Source organism: Tiliqua scincoides, chromosome 2 (assembly GCF_035046505.1).
Source record: "Tiliqua scincoides isolate rTilSci1 chromosome 2, rTilSci1.hap2, whole genome shotgun sequence".
NCBI classification, from domain to species: Eukaryota; Metazoa; Chordata; class Lepidosauria; order Squamata; family Scincidae; genus Tiliqua; species Tiliqua scincoides.
This window is the reverse complement of record NC_089822.1, coordinates 195,028,119-195,052,175: the sequence shown is the minus strand read 5'-3', so window position 1 is coordinate 195,052,175 and position 24,057 is coordinate 195,028,119. Positions and strand designations below refer to the sequence as shown.

The following is a 24,057-nucleotide window of genomic DNA, read 5'->3' as shown; positions in this document are numbered from 1 at the left end:
ATGGATTGGATCACTAACTTCTCTTGGTGCCATCACCAAATTGAAAGAGAAGTAGAGCCACTGGAGAGGTACTTAAACAGCACAGAGGACTACCTAGCTTTTTTGTACGGACCCCGACGGAGCCACCTGTTTTTGCCCATGACTTGGGTGTATGCTTTGATTTTCATCGTCGGTGTGCCTGGCAATCTTTTGGTGTGCCTGGTGATTCTCAAGCACAGGAACATGAGAATTCCCATTAACTACTATCTCTTTAGCCTTGCTGTTTCAGACCTGCTGGTGCTGCTGTTTGGGATGCCCTTTGAAGTCTATGAAATGTGGAGCAACTACCCCTTCTTGTTTGGACTGGTGGGGTGCTATTTCAAGACGGCGCTCTTTGAGACAGTGTGCTTTGCCTCCATCCTGAGTGTGACCACAGTCAGTGCAGAAAGGTATGTGGCCATCCTTCACCCCTTCCAAGCCAAAATGAAGAGCACTCGGCGGCGAGCTCTGCGTACCATCATTGCCCTCTGGCTCCTCTCGGTCCTCTTTTCTCTTCCCAACACCAGCATCCATGGTATTGTGCTACAGTATTTTCCAAATCACACAGAGGTCCCTGGCTCTGCTACCTGCACTGTGGTCAAGCCCATGTGGATCTACAACTGGATCATCCAGTTAACTTCTTTGCTCTTTTATGTGCTACCAGTGAGTGTCATCAGTGTGCTCTACTGCCTGATGGGACTAAAAGTGAGTCCTAAGTAATCAGTCTTTATGAAACCGTCTTTTTAAACTCCATCTCATCTTCCACCATGTCATCTTACACTTTAATTTCTTACTTAATCACCTTTGTCTCATCTTACTGTTATCTTTCTGGAAATGGGGAAAAACAAGTTCAAACGCAAACTCAAATCATTTTGCACAAAATCCCCTACCAAATTATTAGCGAACAGTGGTGCCCAGCCTATGTATATCAGTTCATTTTTGAATTGTATCTAGCTCTCTTACAAATTCCTATTTCATTTCCCACTGCATTTTGGTTCTTTTCACTTTTGCACTGATTTTAATTAACGTTTAACTAATAAATGGTAATTTAGAAAGTTTAAACTTTCTAAGGTCTAAGGGAGAGGTCTCCACCCTCTCCCCACCCTGTTTTGCCCTTCCCTGCCCACATTCTGCTCGCCCATCACCACTCTCCCCCACTGTTTCACCCTCCCCCTTTTCAAAGGGGCCCAAAAGAAACTTTGTACCCCCTGATAAAATTCCTCTCAGAGGCCCTGGTGTTTACTTCCTAGAAAGTGGGCATAGATCTTGCTTCTTGAATTTGAAATTGACTGGATGCAGTCTACAGAATGCAGGAAGTCATGCCATCCATCCATCCATCCATCCCCCCCCCTCACTCGTGAAAGTAGTTGCGGAGCGATCGCGCTCCACTTCCGCTTTAGCGGAGGCGGAACACGATCGCTCCGCATCTACTTTCACTGCTGCGGGGAGCTCTGCTGCAGGTCGTGCCAGGCTTCCCGCACCCCTGGGAGGCTACAGGGGCTTGGGTACGTGTACCCAAGCCCCTGCAGCCCCCCTGAGCAGCGCAATCCTGGGGATTGCGCCGCTGCCTTCCCCCGCCCCTGCTGCCTCCCCCCTCCCGCCCACACAAGAACTTAGTGGCTCTCAAACTCTCCCAGAGAGTTTGAGAACCACTGCGCTCTTGCCTTGTAGATGTACGAAATATGGTTTCAAAGGGACCTTACAGAAACTGTTTAATCAAAACTCACCATAAGGTCCACAGGTTATTTTACAACTGCATCACCTTGCTGGCAGTGATTTGTTTAGCATCAATTCACTTTGTGGGTTAGGCATCCCAGCTCAATTAATATTAAACCATTGCTGCCAGTTGTAAAAGATTTGGGAGTCCACTCTTTACACACATTTTCTTTTCCATCTGTCTTTCTATTGCATTCATCTGATTTCATTCATAGAAGGAATCACTACTATAAGTATTACCTTTTACATAATTCAGGAATTGTCATGCTGGGTTCATACAATAAAGCAGTGAGTAGTTAGGAATTATCTCTTTTATTCATGGAACTGGTTATCCTTTTCCTTGCATGTTCCTCACCAAGTTTGTTCTGCACAAATATCACCCTGACTGTTCTCTCTATCTCTCATGCATGGTAAAAGGCAAGAAATTCTGCCAGTGCATTCTGAAAGAATATAATGCTCTGATGATTGCAGACAAAGATAATGGCGGTGAGCACAAAGCTTATAAGTCACAAAGACATGGCATCTTCCAAATAGAAATATGCCACCCCTCATTTTCAGACATTCTGCTCCACTTTAAAGTGATCTATAAAAAAAATAAACAAGATTCTAAAACAAACAGTATTCCAAGACATTCGGAGCTAGTAAATTAGAGCAAAATTCCCTCACTACTGTGAATTCCTTTCTTTAGCTGATTTACAAACAATGCTCAGAAATGACAGAGAATGAGAGCACTTCAGTGGAAAGTTGGATTTCCCCTAGTGTAAAGAGGAAAAAAATTGAATCTTTAAAGGTAAGATTGACAATCAGAGCTGTAGGCAAAGAGCTCCAATGGGGAAAAGAGGCTGCTGTTTCTCCTCAGTAATTCCTTACTCCTGGAACCCTGGCTTTCCAGGAAGTGGTGGAGAGTGTTGGAAAAAAGGGGTCTCTATCAAGCACAGTCATATAGCAAAAGACCCTTTCTTCTAATTGCTTCCTCACCAACTCCTGCTAGTTTGCTGCTAATAATAAAACAGGAGGTATTAAAATTTTAAACAATTTACATGTCACAAGCTTGCACATCTCTGTTAGCTGCATTGGTCCTAGACTTTGGAACAAGGAATCCTGGAGCTGTTTCCTTTGCATGGGTGTGTAAAGCCTTATGGCATGGTGGACTCCATGTGGCTGGTCAGAGGTTATGGAGAGAGATCTTCTGAAGAACAGGTAAAAATCCTGACTTAGGTTTGACTTCATCATATAAGCCTTCAGCCATTTTGTAGTAGCTGGGGAAACAGAGTTTGCTAGTTAACTGGGAAAGAACCTCCTTATCTTGAATGTCACTTTGGCTGGGTGAGAGACCAAAAATATGGTGGATCTTCAAGTTCTTACTAATTGGGAATTGGCTGCAGTTGTGATTCTCCAGTTGGGAGGGGTTGGAATGGGTGACCAACAATCGTCTCCGGTGATGAGATCATTTTTCAGAACCTTTGGCTGGTCCAAACCTCTGGTTGGCTAAGAGCTAAGGTATTAAAACCCCTGTAGCTGGGACAGGGTGAGCTTTGCTGCTCTGTTATGGATAGCTGGTTGCATTGGCTGTGCGGTGGCAAGTAGAAGAGCTACCCTTTGCATATGCTCAGAAGTTGGTAAGATCCAGGTGAGTTTTAGGAACAAGTAAGCTTAAGAGCTTAGCTTTATTGTTTTAGCATTGCGTGTTAGCATTTAGCATTGATTCTCTGAAATAATAAATGTTTCCAAAGTTACACGTAAACCTAATTCTATTATTTAAATAAACCATTCTTTTATTACAGGCTTGTGCCTGTGTGAGTACAAAGGAACTATAATTATCCATGTCTGGCCTGGACCACTCAGGATACAATCCTAACCAACTTTCCAGCACCGAGGTAAGGGCAATGCAGCTCTGAGGTAAGGGAACAAACATTCCCTTACCTTGAGGAGGCCTCCATGACTGCTACCCAACTGCAGAATGCAGTACATGGCGCATTGGCAAGCTATGTCAGTGCTGGACAATTGGTTAGGATTTGGGCCTATGTCTGCTGCTGGAATGAACCAGAGTCCCTGGTTTGAGTTTCTGGAGTTTAGAGGAGCTCAGTGCTTGCAAGAGCAGGGAAGTTAGGGCCCAATCATATCCAACTTTCCAGTGCTGATACAGCCTTAATGCCACCTTGAGGTAAGCAGACAAACGTTCCCTTACCTTGAGGAGATCTCCATGACTTTCCCCCCACAACAGGATGTAGCACATACCCCACTGGCACAGTACACCAGTGGAAATTTGGAGAGGATATGGCCCTTAGTCCACAGGACTTTAGTCTCCCCTTAGCTGAAGGACTGGCTGTTATAAGAGGTCCCTACTAGAAGGTAGTTGCCATGAGGACTTGTATGCCCACCTGAATGGTGTATTTGGCCAGTCAGGTGAATGTGTGCAAACACTTATACTCGGTGTTTGGTTTATTTGCTTGAGAACTGTGCCCTTCTCTCTCATGGAGTATTAAGACCTTTGAGATGGTAGGATATGCAAGAACAAATTGGGAACATACATATCTGACTTGCTGGGGGGTGTTTGGCCAGTGAACCAGGAATATGTAGGATCAGTCAGAGAGACCTTGGACAATGGCAGGTCTGTGTGCTTGAAGGTTCAGAAGGAGATAGAGTGATGAAGGAAGTCATGTGGGGAAAGACCCCCACAGGCCAAAGAAGACAAGAATAAAGGTCTGAGACAGTTAGCCTCTGACTCATCTGTTTCCTGGAAAGAAGATTGCCCCTACTACCCTGTAAGTGGCATTGTGCCTTCTTTCCAACAGAGAAAATGGCAGTAGGAGACCCTCACCTTCTCAGGTTGGCATGGCTGTGGGCCTTCCATCAGCATGAGCTTCAGGTACAAGCTCCATCAGTTTCCACGTAATGTAATGGTCACAGGGAATGGCACCTCAGCAAGGGAAAAGGGTTAAAGTCCCATCTCCCCTTCATGCCACAGGCCTGATCCAGATTCACATACTCTGCAGCTGCTGTTTATATTTTTAAAAAGTATCAAATTATGCAATTAAAAAATCGCAGCTAGCTTGGCTCAGTATCTTTCATGAAAAGTGCTTAATGCCCCTTTCAGTCAACCAAGAAATTACTGCTGAATATGGTTGGTTTGGCATCATAGCTGCAATGATCTCATCAAGTGCACATATCTGGGGATGCATTTTTCAAGGAAGAATGTCAAGACTTTCTGTCAAGATACATAGATAGATATTGCATACATAGATATTGCATTAAGTGCAGACGTAACCCCTACAGTCTCTAAGGGCCCAGTCCTATCCAACTTTCCAGCATCGGTGCAGCCGCAATGCAGCCCCGACATAAGTTCCCATACCTAGAGGAGGCCTCCGTGACTGCCTTCCCATCTCAGGATGCAGCGTATGCCCCATTTTCACAGCTGCAGTGGCACTGGAAAATTGGATAGGATTTGATCCTAAGTGCGGATAGTAAGGAGACTTGAACAGACCAATCAATTTTGAAAAACAAACATTTTCAATTTAGTTATATGAAATTTGCAGCCCAATCCTAATGAAATTCACCCAGGCCGATGCAGTGGCACCAGTGCAGCTTGTGCACTGATCCTGCGGATTGCGCCGCTACCTTCCCCCTGTCTCCTGGCTGCCCCTGCCCCTTAAGGGGGCAGAGGCCAGGACCCACAGGCTGGGGCGTCGCGACGCCCCAGTTTGAATACCACTGGTTTAGGGTCTTACCCTACCGGCACAAATGTCTTGCTTCCTTGATTCACTTGGAGTTGTTCTGCTATGGACTGCTGGGAGAACAGAATTCCACGTGTGAAGACAGCAACAGCCTTTTGTTCTTTGCAGATCACAACCCCCTGGTGGACCAAGACCGCCTCATGGCATTATCTACTGTCACGTTTGATACTTTAAGAAAAGCAGGTCATTGATTTTTCCACAAAACTCTCCACGGGAACAAACGGGGAACTATTGAAAAACCAGTGCCTATAAAAGAACACAGTCTAGGGCATTCTAAATGATGTGGCTTGTTGTCTTTTAATGTTTAACTTATGTCTTTGCCTTCTGTTTAGCTGAGCAGAAGTGGATAATATTTCAACAATGCATGCATAATATAATATGAAATATAAAATACACTGGAGTCCTGGAGGGGGAAAAAAAAACATTTGCATCCTGGGCAGAGAGGGATGGAGAAGAGATGTAGTCACTGGGGAGAAGTGACTCTAAGGTACTGGTCACCACACTTCATTTCTTCTCTTCCTTCCCCGTTCTCTCCAGCCTTTCAAATGACAGAGCAGGAAGAAGAGGGGAGCAACAGGAGTGGGGAAGTGGGACAAATCTGGGGTGGACCAGAGAGGGCAATGCAGGGGCTTGTAGGAATCCGAGCGTTGATACAAGGGCAGTGGTCCAGAGACTGGCATGGGAATGAGATGCAGGAGGCGGCAACCATGCAGTGGTGCAGGGGTTGGCTGGGGGAAATGCAGGAGCTGATCTGGGAGCTTGCAGGTGCAGGAGGACAAAAACTGCATGGTACATTTTGCATACCAACTTAGAGGTGGTACCAGGCCTTGATACCAGGTGCCATGGGTGTCTGGATTAGATCTGGATGCCACCTTCCTTCCACCCTGCCTCAACTTGCTCATTTGCTTTGGATAATTAAGCTAAACATGAACATGGTTATATTTGTCTTTATATTCTTTTACTCTCTTAATGCATCCAAAGCCTGCAGTTTGAGAGAAGGGAACCTTTCCAAGTCTGTGGATGGGTGAGAAGGGAGGATAATGGGACCACAGTATTGTGGCTCCTCCTTTTTCCTGCCTGCTAATATCATCTGGAGAGCAGCAGCAACAATACAAATATGCTTATGGTCACAACTCTTAAAGCATACTGGCTGCGGTGCTTTTCTGCCTGTTTTGGGTAGCAGCTGTATCAAGTTGTTCAGGGCTGATCCAGAACCTCTCAATGCCTGAGGCGGGGTGGGGGGGGGCGCGAAAGGCTGCCCCCCTTACTTGTTGATGTGATAGACTCTGCTCTTCCCATTTCCTGGATGGGAAAAGAAAGAGAATGTCAGAGTGGAAGAAAGTATGGGAGCAAAGAGATTGGTGACCTAAAGCATCAATGCTCTAGCTAGCCCACCCCTCTCCCCTACTTCACACATTCTTTTTCTGCTTCATCCTCTCTTCCTTTTCCAGCCCAGGGAAATGCAGGGGTGTTGAGTGGATAGATGGAGGCCTGCCTGAGAATGCTACCTTAGTCCTTCTTGGATGTGTCACCCCTGAAGTATTTCATTACATTTATATCAAAAACTTCATCTTGACTTAAAACAACATTCAGTTGCATACAAATGAATCATGCATGCTTTGAAGACCCCCTGCTCTGGCACTTAGGATCCTGTATTTCCCTGGCTCCCACTTTGCTTAATGTAAAAGCTGATGCATACCTGCATATTAATCTTATACCAATTCAAAGGAAAGCACCTATAACAAGATTGAAATTCATATTTGGTGTTCAGCATATGAAGATTTCAGGTAGAGGCTACTGAGTTTCAGTCACTGGAGCTCCAACCCTTCACCTGGTTTGTTGCCAAAGGAGTTAATGTGGGGAATTATTAATAAATGCATGTCTCACTAAATGACACAGGGGGAAGTCCTTACTTCAGTTTCTAGAGAGAACGTGGCTAAGATGAGATACTTGGATCCATTTGATGAAAATCAAATCAAATTCCAAATCTTGGAATGGGTACAAAATCAGCATTAGGAAAAAAAGCCAACTCCCTTGAAAAGAAGAGAATACCAGCCCAATCCCATTGGACCCAGCTGCCCATGTGTTCCACTGGCAGCAACTGCTGCAAAGTGGCCAGAGCACCGCTGGGGAAGGCGGAAGTCTTCCCAGTTGCACTAACAGATTGTTGGCCACCTGCTGGAGCAGGTAACTCAGCAGGGAAGGCAGAAGGGGGTGGGGAAGGAAGGAACTGGGCAGGGAGGGGGAGAAGCTGTGTGGGGAGAGGCAGGAGGCTGCAGGAGGCAGTGAATCTGGTGGCGCTGGTGCACACTGGACCCTATCCCTTCTGTGGACCTCTTTTCTCTCCTATAATGTGCCCATTTTTGGAATAGCTGCAACAGCTGCACGAGCAGGGGAGGGGGTAGGATTCAGCTCTAAGAGATGAAAATAGCTTCCAATCCAAAGACAAAAGATTTGTGGAAAAGAATAGATATCAAAAACAAAGCATCATATAATTGGAAGGCTCTTACAAGATACTGGAGCCCACCCCCCTGCCAAAGCAGGCTGTCCACAGCAACAACAGCCCTGCTAGGTGGATATCCAGCTTCTGCTTAAATATCTCCAATGACAGTTTACCAGTCTTCTGAGGGAGTCTTCCGAGACAGACCGTTCCACTTCTGAACAGTTCATACCACAAAGAAAACACTCGCGCAGGACTCCCCAGACCCCCGACAGGCTGCTGCCCGACAGGGACTGGTGAGTAAGTGCCAGTCCCTGCTGCCCCTGAGTGACACAATCCTGGGGATTAAGGCTGCCAGGCTGGGGCGTTGTGAAGCCCAAGTTTGAATAGCTCTGAGTTAGGGTATGATCCTGTGCATTCTTCCTTGCGATAATGCATCACTAAACTCCAAGTATACCATCATAAGATTGGGCTATGCAGCTACTCAGTGTCCTTAAGTCAATGGGATTTAAGCAGCCTGGTTACACAGGCATAGAGCACTCTCTCTCTCTGGCTTATCTAGCTGAATGAGACTTTTAAGCAAACATCAATTGGCTCCTTTCTGAGACTTGCCAGCTGAAAGTCTTGCGGCCTGTGCATTATGCACAGTCTAGGGAACCTGAGGAGACCTGAAGCTTAGCAAGGCCTCCTTTAATTGATGCAGAGAAGCTTTGATAAAGGACAGCTTGCTCCCACTAATGGTCTTAATGGTCATCATGCATGCTCTAGTCTAGGCCAAACGGCGGTCTCATTTGAACTTATATTTTGTATCCCAGAAGTTCTCTGCCTCTGCACATGTTCCTCAGCACAAAATTGATATGTGAGGAATTCCATAGGACAAGAATGTTTAAAAACCATCATACCTGAACAGCACTGTGGCGTTGCATCAGTTTTGTTTCCCATAAGGAAGACCATTATCATGGTGTTAACTGAAGCCACTAGGTAGCACTATGTAAGCCACCGGAGGAGAGAAATAAGTGTTAGTTTAACTTCCAGTGTCCTGACTCTCGGTTAAATCTGCAATTGCCACTATGGCTACTTTCATTGGATAGTACTAACAGGAATATCCCCTAATATGGGTGTTTAGGACTAAATGGAAGCAATTTGCGTCTTCTCAGTTAAGGACATTATCAGCTCACATTCATTGTACCTGAAAGTTTAGGTCTCTGCATGTTATTCAGAAATAAGACCCATCAACTTTACCTACAGGCAACTGACTTTACTTACAGGGAACTTGGTCTTGTGGAAATTGTTTGAATAAAAATCCTTACACAGTTAAGAGCATCAGCTATTTCAAGGAGACTTACTGCCGCATTTTACACAAATGTACTTTAAAGTAATTTCCCTCGCCCCTAAGGGAACTTATTTCTAAGCAGCACTTCCTGCAGAGGCGTTAATCTTGACTAATCTTTCTAACTCCCTGTCTTCTAACCTTAATCTTACCTTTAAAGCAACCTTAAATCAAAATTGAAAGTTAGCACCTAAGGGAGGTACATAGGGCTACTCGTGAGTAAGAGCAGAGTCCTACTCGTGAGTAAGAGCAGAGTCCTACTCGTGAGTAAGAGCCCAAGGGTCAGGCATTTAAATCAAAGTTGAAAGTTAGCTGCACCTAAGGTAGCACTTAATCGAAGGAAGGGAGGAGGATAAAGTGGAAAGCAGGTTTTTCTACTTGTTTAAATTAAACCTATACTTAACCCAGGTTAAACCTAATCTAAGTTAGAACATAACCTAAATAGGTCAGTAAATTGGGACACAGGATCTAGAGAGCAATAAATAATTAAACAAACCCAAATAAAAACTAGCTTGCGGTTACAAAAACAGTCCAGCCTAAGAGAACAGAACTAGGAGGGAAAGGACCTAGGAAGGGCCAATTCCCAACCCATTAAGAGCCCCAGTAGGCTAATCCAAGCAGTCCATTCAGGAGCCTGCAGAGTAGGTCACGCCCATCAGCAGCCATTTGCCTTCCTGAGCTTTTGTAAACTCACCTGGGAAGGCCAGCCCCCTTTCAATCAGGAAGGAAGGAGGGGGGAGGAGCCAGCCAGGAGTATAAAGCTAGGCGGGCCATCGCGCGAGGCTCTCTGCAGACGCGTGTGGCCTCTGGGAACCAAGTGCCAGGTAAGGCACAAGAGTTTAGCATCTGGGCGAGTTCGGCAGCAGGGCGAGGAGGCCAGGGCCCCATACACTGCCCTTCCTCTTCCCTTGAGAAGAGGGCTGCTATCCAGTGTACGGTTTTTAAAAGGACCCATAAATAAAACAACAACAACAAAAAAGCTATGCAGTCAGACAGCCAGCAGCAGGGTGGGGGCTATCCAGTGTTCTGCATCGAGTGCCACATGTATGATTATATGCCTCTTGGGCATAAGTCATGGGTGTGTCCTCGGTGCAAGGAGCTCCAGGCTCTCAGGGAACGCGTCCGCTCCCTTGAAGCCTTGGTGGCCGACCTGGAGAAGCGCAGGCAGCCAGAGGAGGACCGTGGGGAGACTTCCGGGGACGATCAGGCTTCGTCCCAACCTCAGGCGTGCAGCTCCTCGGCTGCCCGGGTGGGAAGTCTCGGGACTGGAGGACGTCATCCTGGAGAGGAGGGAAACAATCCCCTAGGGGGGATCCCTTCTCCAGGGGATGGGCCCGTATCCGAGCGCACTCGGGATACTCCTCGGTGGGAGGGGGGTCAGGGGCTTCTTGTAGTGGGGGATTCGATTATTAGAAACATAGAGAGGGGGGTTTGCGACGGATGTGAGGACCGCATGGTGACTTGCCTGCCTGGTGCGAAGGTTGCGGACATCACTTCTCGTCTAGACAGGCTAGTAGACAGTGCTGGGGGAGAGGTAGCGGCTGTGGTGCATGTCGGCACCAACGACGTGGGCAAGTGTAGCTGGGAGGTCCTGGAGGCCAAATTTAGGCTTTTAGGCAGGAAGCTGAAAGCCAGGACCTCAAAGGTAGCGTTCTCTGAAGTGCTACCTGTTCCACGCGCAGGGCCAGCTAGGCAGGCGGAGATCAGGGGTCTCAATGCGTGGATGAGACGGTGGTGTAGGGAGGAGGGGTTTAGATTCGTTAGGCACTGGGGAACGTTTTGGGACAAGCGGGGCCTGTACAAGAGGGACGGGCTCCATTTGAACCAGAATGGAACCAGACTGCTGGCGCATAACATTAAAAAGGTGGCAGAGCAGCTTTTAAACTGATCCCTGGGGGAAGGCCGACAGGAGCCGAGGGGCATCCGGTTCGGGACTCCTCATCCCTATGGGATGAGGATGGGGAGGTTAGAGAACAACAAGACAAAGGCAGGGTAGGAGAAGAAATTGGGAAAGGTAGGGTGATGGGATGTGATAAACGGTTTGGCACAGTGAGAGGATGCGGGGACAAAGGAGCGAATAAGCAGCCCATCCTGGGGCATTCCGTGTATAAATGCTTTTATGCGAATGCCCGAAGTCTACGAGCAAAGGTGGGAGAACTGGAATGTCTGGTGACAAGGGAAAATATTGACATAGTGGGCATAACGGAAACCTGGTGGAATGCGGAGAATCAGTGGGATACCGCAATCCCGGGCTATAAACTCTACAGGAGGGACAGGCAGGGGCGTGTTGGAGGAGGGGTGGCCCTTTATGTTAAGGAAGGGATAGAATCCAGCAAAGTAGAGATTGAAGGTGGGTCCGACTCCACTGTAGAATCTCTGTGGGTTAAATTACCAGGCTTGTGCAGCGATGTAATACTGGGGGTGTGCTATCGTCCTCCAGACCAGAAATCTGATGGGGACCTTGAAATGAGGAAACAGATCAGGGAGGTGACAAGGAAGGACAGGGTTGTAATCATGGGGGACTTCAATTATCCTCATATTGACTGGGTCAATTTGTGTTCTGGTCACGATAAGGAAACCGGATTTCTTGACGTGCTAAATGACTGTGGCTTAGATCAGCTAGTCAAGGAGCCCACCAGAGGACAGGTGACTCTGGATTTAATTTTGTGCGGTACGCAGGACCTGGTTAGAGATGTAAACGTTACTGAGCCATTGGGGAACAGTGATCATGCTGCGATCCGTTTTGACGTGCACGTTGGGGGAAGAATACCAGGCAAATCTCTAACAAAAACCCTTGACTTCCGACGGGCGGACTTCCCTCAAATGAGGAGGCTGGTTAGAAGGAGGTTGAAAGGGAGGGTAAAAAGAGTCCAGTCTCTCCAGAGTGCATGGAGGCTGCTTAAAACAACAGTAATAGAGGCCCAGCAGAGGTGTATACCGCAAAGAAAGAAGGGTTCCACTAAATCCAGGAGAGTGCCCGCATGGCTAACCAGCCAAGTTAGAGAGGCTGTGAAGGGCAAGGAAGCTTCCTTCCGTAAATGGAAGTCTTGCCCTAATGAAGAGAATAAAAAGGAACATAAACTGTGGCAAAAGAAATGTAAGAAGGTGATAGGGGAGGCCAAGCGAGACTATGAGGAACGCATGGCCGGCAACATTAAGGGGAATAATAAAAGCTTCTTCAAATATGTTAGAAGCAGGAAACCCGCCAGAGAAGCGGTTGGCCCTCTGGATGGTGAGGGAGGGAAAGGGGAGATAAAAGGAGACTTAGAGATGGCAGAGAAATTAAATGAGTTCTTTGCATCTGTCTTCACGGCAGAAGACCTCGGGCAGATACCGCTGCCCGAACGGCCCCTCCTAACCGAGGAGTTAAGTCAGATAGAGGTTAAAAGAGAAGATGTTTCAGACCTCATTGATAAATTAAAGATCAATAAGTCACCGGGCCCTGATGGCATACACCCAAGGGTTATTAAGGAATTGAAGAATGAAGTTGCAGATCTCTTGACTAAGGTATGCAACTTGTCCCTCAAAACGGCCACAGTACCAGAAGATTGGAGGATAGCAAATGTCACGCCTATTTTTAAAAAGGGAAAGAGGGGGGACCCGGGAAACTATAGGCCGGTCAGCCTAACATCCATACCGGGTAAGATGGTGGAATGCCTCATCAAAGATAGGATCTCAAAACACATAGACGAACAGGCCTTGCTGAGGGAGAGTCAGCATGGCTTCTGTAAGGGTAAGTCTTGCCTCACAAACCTTATAGAATTCTTTGAAAAGGTCAACAGGCATGTGGATGCGGGAGAACCCGTGGACATTATATATCTGGACTTTCAGAAGGCGTTTGACACGGTCCCTCACCAAAGGCTACTGAAAAAACTCCACAGTCAGGGAATTAGAGGACAGGTCCTCTCGTGGATTGAGAACTGGTTGGAGGCCAGGAAGCAGAGAGTGGGTGTCAATGGGCAATTTTCACAATGGAGAGAGGTGAAAAGCGGTGTGCCCCAAGGATCTGTCCTGGGACCGGTGCTTTTCAACCTCTTCATAAATGACCTGGAGACAGGGTTGAGCAGTGAAGTGGCTAAGTTTGCAGACGACACCAAACTTTTTCGAGTGGTAAAGACCAGAAGTGATTGTGAGGAGCTCCAGAAGGATCTCTCCAGACTGGCAGAATGGGCAGCAAAATGGCAGATGCGCTTCAATGTCAGTAAGTGTAAAGTCATGCACATTGGGGCAAAAAATCAAAACTTTAGATATAGGCTGATGGGTTCTGAGCTGTCTGTGACAGATCAGGAGAGAGATCTTGGGGTGGTGGTGGACAGGTCGATGAAAGTGTCGACCCAATGTGCGGCAGCAGTGAAGAAGGCCAATTCTATGCTTGGGATCATTAGGAAGGGTATTGAGAACAAAACGGCTAATATTATAATGCCGTTGTACAAATCGATGGTAAGGCCACACCTGGAGTATTGTGTCCAGTTCTGGTCGCCGCATCTCAAAAAAGACATAGTGGAAATGGAAAAGGTGCAAAAGAGAGCGACTAAGATGATTACGGGGCTGGGGCACCTTCCTTATGAGGAAAGGCTACGGCGTTTGGGCCTCTTCAGCCTAGAAAAGAGACGCTTGAGGGGGGACATGATTGAGACATACAAAATTATGCAGGGGATGGACAGAGTGGATAGGGAGATGCTCTTTACACTCTCACATAATACCAGAACCAGGGGACATCCACTAAAATTGAGTGTTGGGCGGGTTAGGACAGACAAAAGAAAATATTTCTTTACTCAGCGCGTGGTCAGTCTGTGGAACTCCTTGCCACAGGATGTGGTGCTGGCGTCTAGCCTAGACGCCTTTAAAAGGGGATTGGACGAGTTTCTGGAGGAAAAATCCATTATGGGGTACAAGCCATGATGTGTATGCGCAACCTCCTGATTTTAGGAATGGGTTAAGTCAGAATGCCAGATGTAGGGGAGAGCACCAGGACGAGGTCTCTTGTTATCTGGTGTGCTCCCTGGGGCATTTGGTGGGCCGCTGTGAGATACAGGAAGCTGGACTAGATGGGCCTATGGCCTGATCCAGTGGGGCTGTTCTTATGTTCTTATGTTCTTATGACTAATATTAAGTGGATTTGTGCACTCCTGGCATCAGTTAAAATTCAATTGACGTCACGGGAATTTATTGCAGTGGGACTGCCATCTTAAATTATACATGATAGAAACTCAAGGACTTTTGCCGAAAGGACTGCAGGGCAATAATAATAATAATATTAATAATAATAATAATAATAATAATAATAATAATAATAATAATAATAATAATAATAATAATAATAATAATAATAATAATAACTACTGTACAGCACTGACAAATGTCACAGGGTTAACTGTAACATATTTTCTGTTATCTCTGGAGTACATAAAGAAAAACAGACATTTTCCTATGTGGTATAGTATCCGTCAAGTTTCTTACCACACCACAACAATACATATTCTGCAGTTTGGCCTGGAAGAAAATATTGGCTGTGACTGAAAAGAAAATGGCCACTGAATTATTCAGGCAAATTTGGCAGTCACTAGCTGCTTTGCACGTTACGGAACTGAAAGTGCATACAAATAAAAATGAAGTAAAGAATTCTTCAGTTGAACATTCACCCCAGTGGCAGAATGTGACAACCTGATAAATGGCAGAAATAATTTTATATTGGCCACCATTAAAAAGCTCCTAAAATGTTTATACAGTGCAATAAATTAAACAGCATAGGACAGAGTGGGGGGGGAAACAAAGATTGAACCCAGGCAAACTCGGAATATGATGATGATGATGCAGCATAGGAATGGGCTGCAGTCTCATTTCATACTACCAGTGGGATTTACCACTTGACCTTAACCATGTTATTTGCAAGCAAGATCAGGAATGTCTACTGCATTTGAGGTGTACAGTATTGTATTTATTACAGAGGGTAGGAACAGACAGCTAGTGTAGCATGGACGTTGCTTGATTCAGCTGGATGCTGACTGTATCATTATCACATACCATTGCCATTTCTAATTGGGGTCAGCCTAGGGTATTTTGTTGCCTAAGGCAAAAAAAAAAGCTGGTATCCTTTCCACAGAGAGTAAGAACCTTTTGGTGGGCAATCTTTTTTCTGGGCTGCTCTATTTAAATACTCACCCTCCTACCCACAAAAGAAGAGCATGTTGGGGAAAGTCTTCAGCTCAGCATTCTTCCTGACATAGGATATTTCCATGTGCAGAGAGGAAGCTTTCCCTTTTGTCTATATTGAGTTTGAGGGGAATCTTCAGACATGCAAAAATACCACAGTTGGGAAGTGTGGGAGACAAGGAAAGTATTTAGCTAGTTCATCTAGGACCACTATTTGAATGTCTCCCATGGTCTCTGAACCTTTAGAACTAAGCACAGACTCCCCTGCCTTTAAAATCTCATTTCTCCTAAACTGGACACCTGTTCTTATTTTTTCACTTATGCCTATTAAAGCCCATTTAATTAAACATGTATTTTTGTTGAACCTCTATTGGGAGTATGTGGCAAGGCATGATTCTACATGCAATTGGGAGAATTTATTTTAATGCTCTCTTTAGGATGAAGTGTTATGATTTTTCTGGGGTGCCAGGAAAGGCTCAGAATGAAAGAAGACAAAATTGTATTCAGCTTTTTCTGGGGGAGTGGGTGGAAATGCTTTCTTAGGTCTCTATTCTGTGGAAGTGGATGACAAAGTAATAGGATTGTGATCCATTGTTGCAAAGAGCACTGGAGTGCTGTCAAGGTTATGTCCAGTGAGTGTGGGTGGAATCTGTGAAACAGTTAGGCATTCAAACCCAGTAGTTGAAATTGTGAGGCATCTTGGTAGTTTGGGGTATGGGCAGAAAATGATTGGGGAGAATCTATGAAGGGGAGAAGGCAGGATTTGGACCCAAATTTCTGCTTTCACATCTCAGCTTTTCCAACAGCAGTCAGAGAATCTGACTGAAGAAATTGCCATGTCCCATTCCTTCTCCAGACCACTGGTAAGAGCTTTGCTCACAATGCTGCTGCTGCTGCTGCTATTATTATTATTATTATTATTATTATTATTATTATTATTAACAGTATTTATATACCGCTTTTCAACAAAAAGTTCACAAAGCGGTTTACAGAGAAAAATCAAATAACTAAATGGCTCCCTGTCCCAAAAGGGCTCACAATCTAAAAAATGCTACATTTTGCCAGCAGTTTTGAGGAGCAGAGAAACTCAGGATTTCATCTTGACATTGCATAGGAGGATAAGCAGTGCAGGCAGAGCCCAAACCAACTGGGATAATATACTACAATGCAATTATGGCTTATGAAACTTAAAACTGTCAGGGCCCCCCCCCAAGGCCCTGATCCCCGACTTACCCTGAATTGGGGCCCAAATGCCCAGGGTAGGGAGTCTTCTCTGCCCTGGAGGGGGGCAAAGAGGGTTGGCTCACCCCAAACAGGTATGGGAGACTGGCAAGGCAAACAGGTAACACTGAAGGAAACAAGCAATGAACAGGAAAGGGCCTTTTCTGCCCCACCAGGAGGAAGGGGATGGGGCAAAGGGGGTGGGCTTGCTCCATAAACCAGGGAAGCCAGGGATGCGAGGCAGTCAATGTGAAGCAGGGAGCTGTGAGGTGGATAGCTCCTGCTCCTAAGCCAGGTTTGGCGGCTCTACTAGGGAGGAGGACAAGGGTGCTGGAACCCCCTCCCCCTCCAGCCAATCTGGGGCTAGAACAAGACTGCCCCAGGCCCCTCCAGGGGGGAACCATACAAACACATTTAAGAAAACCCATGGCTTCACATGACTTGCAAAACAGCCTACTGACTCCAGAGTAGTGTAATGGAAATGCACAAAATCCCTTAAGGAGATAGGGTATGGTGTCAACAGTGGCCCTGCTGCCTGTCAGACTTGCTCTGACAGGTCTGGGAAGCATGGGGTTTACACCAGGGCCTTAGACTGCAGTGAGTGTGCTCAGGGCCCTCAGAGATAAAAGCAGTACTTGGAGGAAGGGGAGATTGTGGGTAGGGGGAGGGAGAGAGGGAGGAAGAGAGAGGGAGGGAGGGAGAGGACTGACTCATGAACTGGCGGACTGACTAACGAACTGGTGGAGTGACTCATGGACTGGCAAACTGACTAAGGCCTAAATCCTAACCCGCTTTCCAGCACTGGCAGAACTGTGTCAATGGGACATCTGCTGCATCCTGCAGTTGGGTGTCACTCACGGAGGCCTCCTCAAAGTAAGGGAATGTTTGTTTCCTTACCTAGGAGCTGCATTGACCTTATGTCAGTGCTGGAAAGCAGGTTAGGACTGTGCCCTAACAGATCGCCTGGCAAACCGACTGACTGAATGGAGACAGCTGAATGATGGAGAGCAGAAAGGGCTCTGCTGTACCCAGAAGAGCTGCTGCTTGAAGAACTGGGGACCCTGCAGTCCCACAGGCAAGCTACCTACTGGTTACCTTCCTGTTGGTGCTGAGGTTCAGCCGTAGTTTTGTACACGGCTAGAGCTAGCTGTGTTTGAGCCAGGGGGACTAATTAGCTTAAAGTGGGCATAAGTGCTCTAGACCAAGTTTAGAAAGGGAGTTTGGCAAAACAAATAGTAGATCACAATGTTAGCAGATGTGCCCGAATGAAATATTTTTTGACTGATTTCCAAAAATGTCACCAGACCCGTTCTTGTTGCATGATTTCTAAAATTTTTGCAAATATCTTTTTGATTGCCAGCTAAAAAGAGACCGAGCTTTGGTAGCAGACAAAATGGGAGTGAATATTCAAAAGGCTTCCGGAAAGTCAATCACTAAGATGCTGTGTAAGTAACAGAATGATGCTTTGTACTTATGGAGTAATGTAAGGAAGATCAATATAAACATGTGTCTTTTGGGAGCAAGTGGAGATAAATCTGCTAGACATTACAATCCATCTCATCACTGATGTTTTGAAACTCAAAAGAAAATAAAGAAGGAAAGAAAGAATAGCAAAATGTCTTTGCTTGGAGCACCTGCTGTCCTGTCCCAGGCAGCCTTTATACCAGAGAGAAGAAAAACTACAAAAACAGGAAGTTTTTGTGAAAACTGGAAGCCCCTATTAAACGGCTCCAGCAGGCATTCTGAGTTGCAGGGAGATTGCAAGTGGCCTCCCTGTGACTCATGAGACCTACCAGATGCTACCCCAATTTATGTCCGGGAGATCTCTGTGGGTCAGATTTCTTTATCTGTGGTTTTCAGCATCCGAGGGGGTTCCAGTAACAAAACCCCCACAAATGTTGAGGCACGACCTGTAATAACATAAGCTAGATACACAAGTACAACACTATTCCTTGTTTTACAAAGAATAATAAGGAACCTTTCAATTCCTATTGTTGTTGAATGGAAAATTTCACCCCGACTGCCCATGTAATTACACCCACAAAAATCATTGCAATTTTTAAAAAAGTCTCTTTGATATGCAGGCACAGGATTGCCTGCCCCAGATTTGCAAAACATAATGAAGTGTGCCAGCTAGATGTAATGTCCATCTTTGGGGGCGCCCCTCCCCCGGTGGTGCTCGTGGCCTCTTGGCCTTCTTTGAAGAGACTGGTACAGAGAACTTTAGCTTTTTGGCCCAATTTAATCTTGTCAACAGCTTGACGCTCATCAGCTCTCTTACATCACAGGTAAGTGATACAGTCAATTAACATGGATACCACCCTTTCCCTTTTCCCCACTGCAGGTAAGTGGTACAGTTCATCAGCAGGAGCAGCCTCATTCTCCCCTCTCCCCCTTTGGCCTCCAGTGAGACCCCTGCCTCTCTGACCCCTTGCCTTGTCTTGGGGTTGGGGGTCGTTCTGCTACGGGTGTCCAGGCTGCTGCCCATGTCTGAGTCACAGGGGAGCCTGTTGCCCCCTGTGGGTGCCCCTCTGGGCTAGCTCCTGGCCTTACTGGGCCCCCAAAGGTCCCCCTTCCAGCTCCCCTCCCCCTGGTGCAGGACCCCCCCTTGAAGGAGGTTTGAGATGGGCCCCAGGGGGTGCCCACCAGCCCGTGGCATTCGAGCTCTGAGGGGTTGCCCCCCCAGTTGGGGTCTCCTGTGGGGACCCCTTAAAGCAGGAGATGGGCAGCCTCAAGGCCAGCGGGAGGCACGAGGTTTCCCGTGTCTCCACTGGGGCGCTGCAGTCGCCTCCAGCCTGGCGACCGCTCGCCTTGGCTCCCAAGCCTCTTATGCGGCTTGCTGGCAGGCTGGCGAGCCCTACACCTTCCGGCCACTGGAGGCCTCGCAAACCTCGGGCGAGCCGAGAGGCGGTCCCGCTTCCGCCTCAGCCCCTGCCTGCTGCCCAGCCGTTCCCTGACTTCCCACTGGGAGTCTGCTGGGGCCTGGAGTGCCGTGCCAGAGGGCCGCGCAGGCCCGTCTAGCCCTGCCTCAGTTCAACAAAGCAGGCTCCCTCGCCTCCCGCCCCCAGGTGAGCTGTTCCTCCCAGCTGGGCCATGCCACAGATACCCCCCGCGTCAGGTCTGGAGGGGGCATCTGGGCGACACTAGAGACAAATATCCAGTTTCTAAAGCCCCAAATCTGCACTATTATCCCTAATACCGGGTTGCTTATCCAAAGTTTCTTGTTCAGAGTAAATTGGTCAATAAAAGTTTAGAAGCCTGCTGATGCTTTTTATCTCCACTTAGGAAAGAGCAGGCTAATAAAAAAACCAATGTTATTCTACTGAACTGTAGAAGACGATATGATGACAAAATTAAACTTTTTTATTGTAAATTAATTTTATTGTGTGGGCCAAGAGGCAGAGGACAAATGTTATGAAATACAATGACATTATATTTCTATTTGATAAGGCTGGAAACCATCTGGAGTGTTTTACTGAATCACGTTAATACAGAAGAAGAGCAGATTATATAGCTTCCCACTCTCACTATCTCTCTTCTGTGTGACAGTTACCCTAGTGATAATTTTCGCTATCTGCTGGGCTCCGTTCCACGCAGATCGACTCTTCTACAGCTTTGTTGTAAACTGGACAGAACCACTTGCCAATACCTTCAACTTACTCCATGTAGTTTCAGGTAACTTTTTCTTATTTAAGTTTGATCACCTCATCACCAAACTGCAAGCAAACACTAAGAAGAAGAAAAACGAATGTTTATTCAACCATATTCCATTCCTCAGTCAGAGAGTGAACAAATTAATTCTCATGCTTACGTCTGAGAAATTCATGCCAGTCAACATCAGCAATTGTGGTCTGTTACACTGTTTTTCAGTCCAACAATTCTTGTTCTTCCCACTTTCTACTTATAACGTATCCTGAAACCATCAGCAAGTCATATCAACTTTTGCTCCCATTCTTCAAAGGTCGTGGTGCAATTCATGAACTCTATAGTTACCATAAGAGTTCATTACACTATAATTAGTCATCTTTATACTAATGAGAAAGCCTTAGCTCATGTGCCTAGCCTTAGCTCATGACTAGCTTGAGACTAGTGGCCAAAGTTGTGAAAATCTTGGTATGTACGAATAATACCATCGTGTTATATCTCATTGGAAAGGTAATTTAATGCAGAATGCAATGAAACAAACCACATTAGAATATCTATATTCTATCAAAATATCAAAAAGTTATCAAAAGTATCAAAAGCTATGGCCAATTAACCGGAAAACGAAAACACAACTGCCTTAAGTCAGTATTGACCTATGAGACTGATTGTTCTGAGAGTCAATGAGATGTTAATATGATACTTAATGGAACCAATAAGGTGTTAATATTAGTCATCTCCCATTTCCATGGAGCATAATACAGTTACCCCTGCTAACTGGTAAAGAGACACTTTTTCAAGTGGTGCTACTCTTATATTTTGCAGGGGAGCACAGTGTCTAACCAATAAGGGGCATGCCTTTTTTATTTACTTAATTAAATTTGATTTTGTCATGGGGGGGGGGGCTACAAAATCTTCTTTGATTCCAGGTAGCAGATAGATGCCTGAGCTATGCCACTGGCTGGGGAGAGGCAGCAAATCATGGGTGGTGAACTGTTGGGGGAAGGGAGGCAGGTTTCCTCCCAATTTACACTTTTTAAAAAGTCCAGGCATGATGTCACTTCCAGTTGTGACATCACTTCCCGGGCATCATTTTGAGCTCTGCACCGGGCTACATGTTCATTAGCTTGCCACTGAGATAGCCAGTAACCTGATCACAATAGTGGTTCCCAGAAATAACATCATTTCAATAGGCTGACTGTGTCCATCAATGGGGACTGGAGGGAAGTGGGGAAAGAGCCAAAGGGGATTGGGCAGCCCAATCCTGAGCTGCCCGGCACACAGGGTTCCACAGCGCCAAATGGCTATCACGGGATCCTGTGTGTCCCAGGCAGCTGCCGGCAGCTCCTTGGGGAAGGGGACATTTATCCCTATCCCCCAGGTAAGGGAAGTAGCTCTGCAATGGGGCTACTCAATTCTGTGGTGGCTCTTGAGCCAGAGAGTCTGGCTCCGGAGAGTCCCATGTCAGACTGTGTGATCCGACACGGGGCTAAGTGGAACTCTGTTCAGCTCTGTCCTCCTCCCACCCCACTCCCTCCCCTGCCACACAACCTCCCCCCTCCCCATGGAAATTCAACTGCTGGAATCTCCCCACCACCACTTTCACTTTCCCCTGCACATTCTATCTCTCAAGGTAGATAGAAGGTATTCCCCTCCCCCTTCCAAAGCTGGTCTCCAGTACTAATAGTGAGCCTGGGTGAGGAAAACTGGAGCTGCTGGTGAACAGGAAGTAAGTGGGGTGAGGGTTTAGCTGTCCTTAGCCACGAACACTTTGGGAGGGGTAGCTTTAAATCAGACCTTGCTTTATGTGTGAGCAGTACAGACCTGCATTTAAATAGATGGGTCTGCCACCAAATGCTATACAGTATAGTATTTGGCTGTAAAGATAATTTTTCTGTAATTTTTATTTATAACAGTATATTATGGTGTGATGGAGCATTTTAATCTTGTTGACAACACTGTAATTTTTGTCTCAGAGAATGAGAAAATATCTGTATAAGGTAATACCTTTAACTGGGCAGAAAATGGACAAGTAAAATGTGTCATCTTATATACATTGTTTCTCTCAGCTACTTAAATAGTAATAGAATTAGCAAAGCATGTATAGCTCAGTAACTGAACTTGTTTTTCTATCCTCCCCTCCCTGTTTATTTTTGAATTTTTCTCTTCTAGGTGTTTTCTTCTATCTGAGTTCTGCTGTAAATCCCATAATCTACAACTTGCTGTCAAGACGGTTCAGGATGGCTTTTCTGAGTGTCCTCTCCCCTCAGTACAAATATTGGCATCCCAGACATACTTCTGACCACCTTCCAACCCAGAACAGCACCTTCATACTGGGCAGGCACAACAAAGTGAAGTTTGCTAAACACAGAGTGCCCCCATGTATGGATGGATCATCTATCTTCAACTCTCACCTGTCTAGTGCCATGTAACTATGGTGGTGTCTTCTCAACATCATACAACCCATTGATCAATGACCCAGGGCCCAATCCTATCCAACTTTCCTGCTGCGGTGTAGCCAAAATGCAGCCCCATGGCAAGGGAACACATGTTCCCATACCTTGAGGAGGCCCCAGTGACTGTCCTGCCACTGCAGGATGCAGTGCACACCCCACTGGCACAACTGCACCAGCACTAGAAAATAGGATAGGATAGGGCCCCCAAACAACTGCATTTACCATTGAAGCAGCACCATAGTAGGTAGAGCAATGCTTATTCCATGGGAAAACCCACATGATTGAGCCACATTCACAAGGTTGGGTCATTTTAATATTTTCCCAGCTTGGAGGAGTTGTTTATAGATAAGCAACTCCTATACTACAAGAATGTCTAAGGGCGCAGACCTGATCCGCATTTGGGCCAGCGCAAGTCCCTTGCACCTCCTCGAGAGAAAGCCAGGCTGGCACTCGAGAAGTGCCGGCCTGTGGAGGCTGATGCAAGCCTGACACAAGCTGGGCTGACGCAAGCACAAAATGGTAGGCGGGGGGAGGCAGGAGGGAGGCATTCCTGGGCGGGAGGAGAGCGGGCGGTGGGTAGCCCTGGGGGCAGGTGAGCAGGGAGTGGGAGGTGGGGCTGGGATCCAGCAGTTATGCCAGATCCCAACCCCTGTTCCCAGAGAGAACGGAGCGACTTCAAGCCACTCCACTGATATAGATTTTTAGGGTTAACCTAACTTCTCTTCAGATAAGAAAAACACTCGAAAATTAGGAGCCAAAATTGTGACTGGTTTTCTGTTAAAAGCAGGATAGGAAAGTCATTATGTCAAGATGACCTGCAGAGAGGGAAAAACATGTGCGTCATAGCTTTCCCAAAAGGAACATTCCAGGGTCTTGTGAAATCAAGGTTGCAAGCCAGAACTTCTCCATACACGGATAACAGACTTCCCAGTTAGGGCTGGAATCATGCACCAGTATGCCAAATAAGGAGAGGGAAGTGACATGAATATCACATGGGTTACTTGTTTTTCATAGAGTACAAGAGCTTTGGGTGTGGTTCGGAGAGAAATCAAATATCCACCATGGGGTAACTTCAAACCTGTATCCATCCTAATCTATTCTTAATCTGTAAATAGCATGTAAATAAATTTTTCTATATGCTTTTAAAGGAGTCTATGTTTGCTTAGCATTTTGACCCAGAGACCAAGTCCCAGAAATCTCTCTATCACCACTCTCCTCGGATTTGTGTCACCTCAAAAGGTGGCACAAGTCCGAGGAGACCCATAGTGGCCAGCAGCCATTACCCAGAGGTAAGGGGAAATGTTTTCCCTTATCTCTGTCTGAGCTGCTTCTGGCCACTATCCTGCG

At 46.4% G+C, this 24,057-nt stretch overlaps 1 protein-coding gene across 1 annotated transcript; it reads left to right on the top strand.

The window, feature by feature from the left end:
- Positions 1 to 22,686, top strand: NMUR2 (neuromedin U receptor 2). The gene is made up of 4 exons (XM_066612937.1): positions 1 to 723; positions 17,973 to 18,057; positions 20,162 to 20,287; positions 22,427 to 22,686. The coding sequence occupies exons 1-4, from the start codon at positions 1 to 3 to the stop codon at positions 22,684 to 22,686; spliced, it is 1,194 nt and encodes a 397-aa protein (XP_066469034.1).
- The last annotated feature ends 1,371 nt before the right edge of the window (positions 22,687 to 24,057 follow it).

Excerpts from the sequence above, each read along its gene's own strand:
- NMUR2 (XM_066612937.1), top strand. The coding sequence starts at position 1 with ATGGATTGGATCACTAACTTCTCTTGGTGCCATCACCAAATTGAAAGA. Across the intron at positions 724-17,972 it reads ACTGCCTGATGGGACTAAAA|CTAAAAAGAGACCGAGCTTT; the intron begins GTGAGTCCTAAG and ends TTTGATTGCCAG. Across the intron at positions 20,288-22,426 it reads CTTACTCCATGTAGTTTCAG|GTGTTTTCTTCTATCTGAGT; the intron begins GTAACTTTTTCT and ends TTTCTCTTCTAG.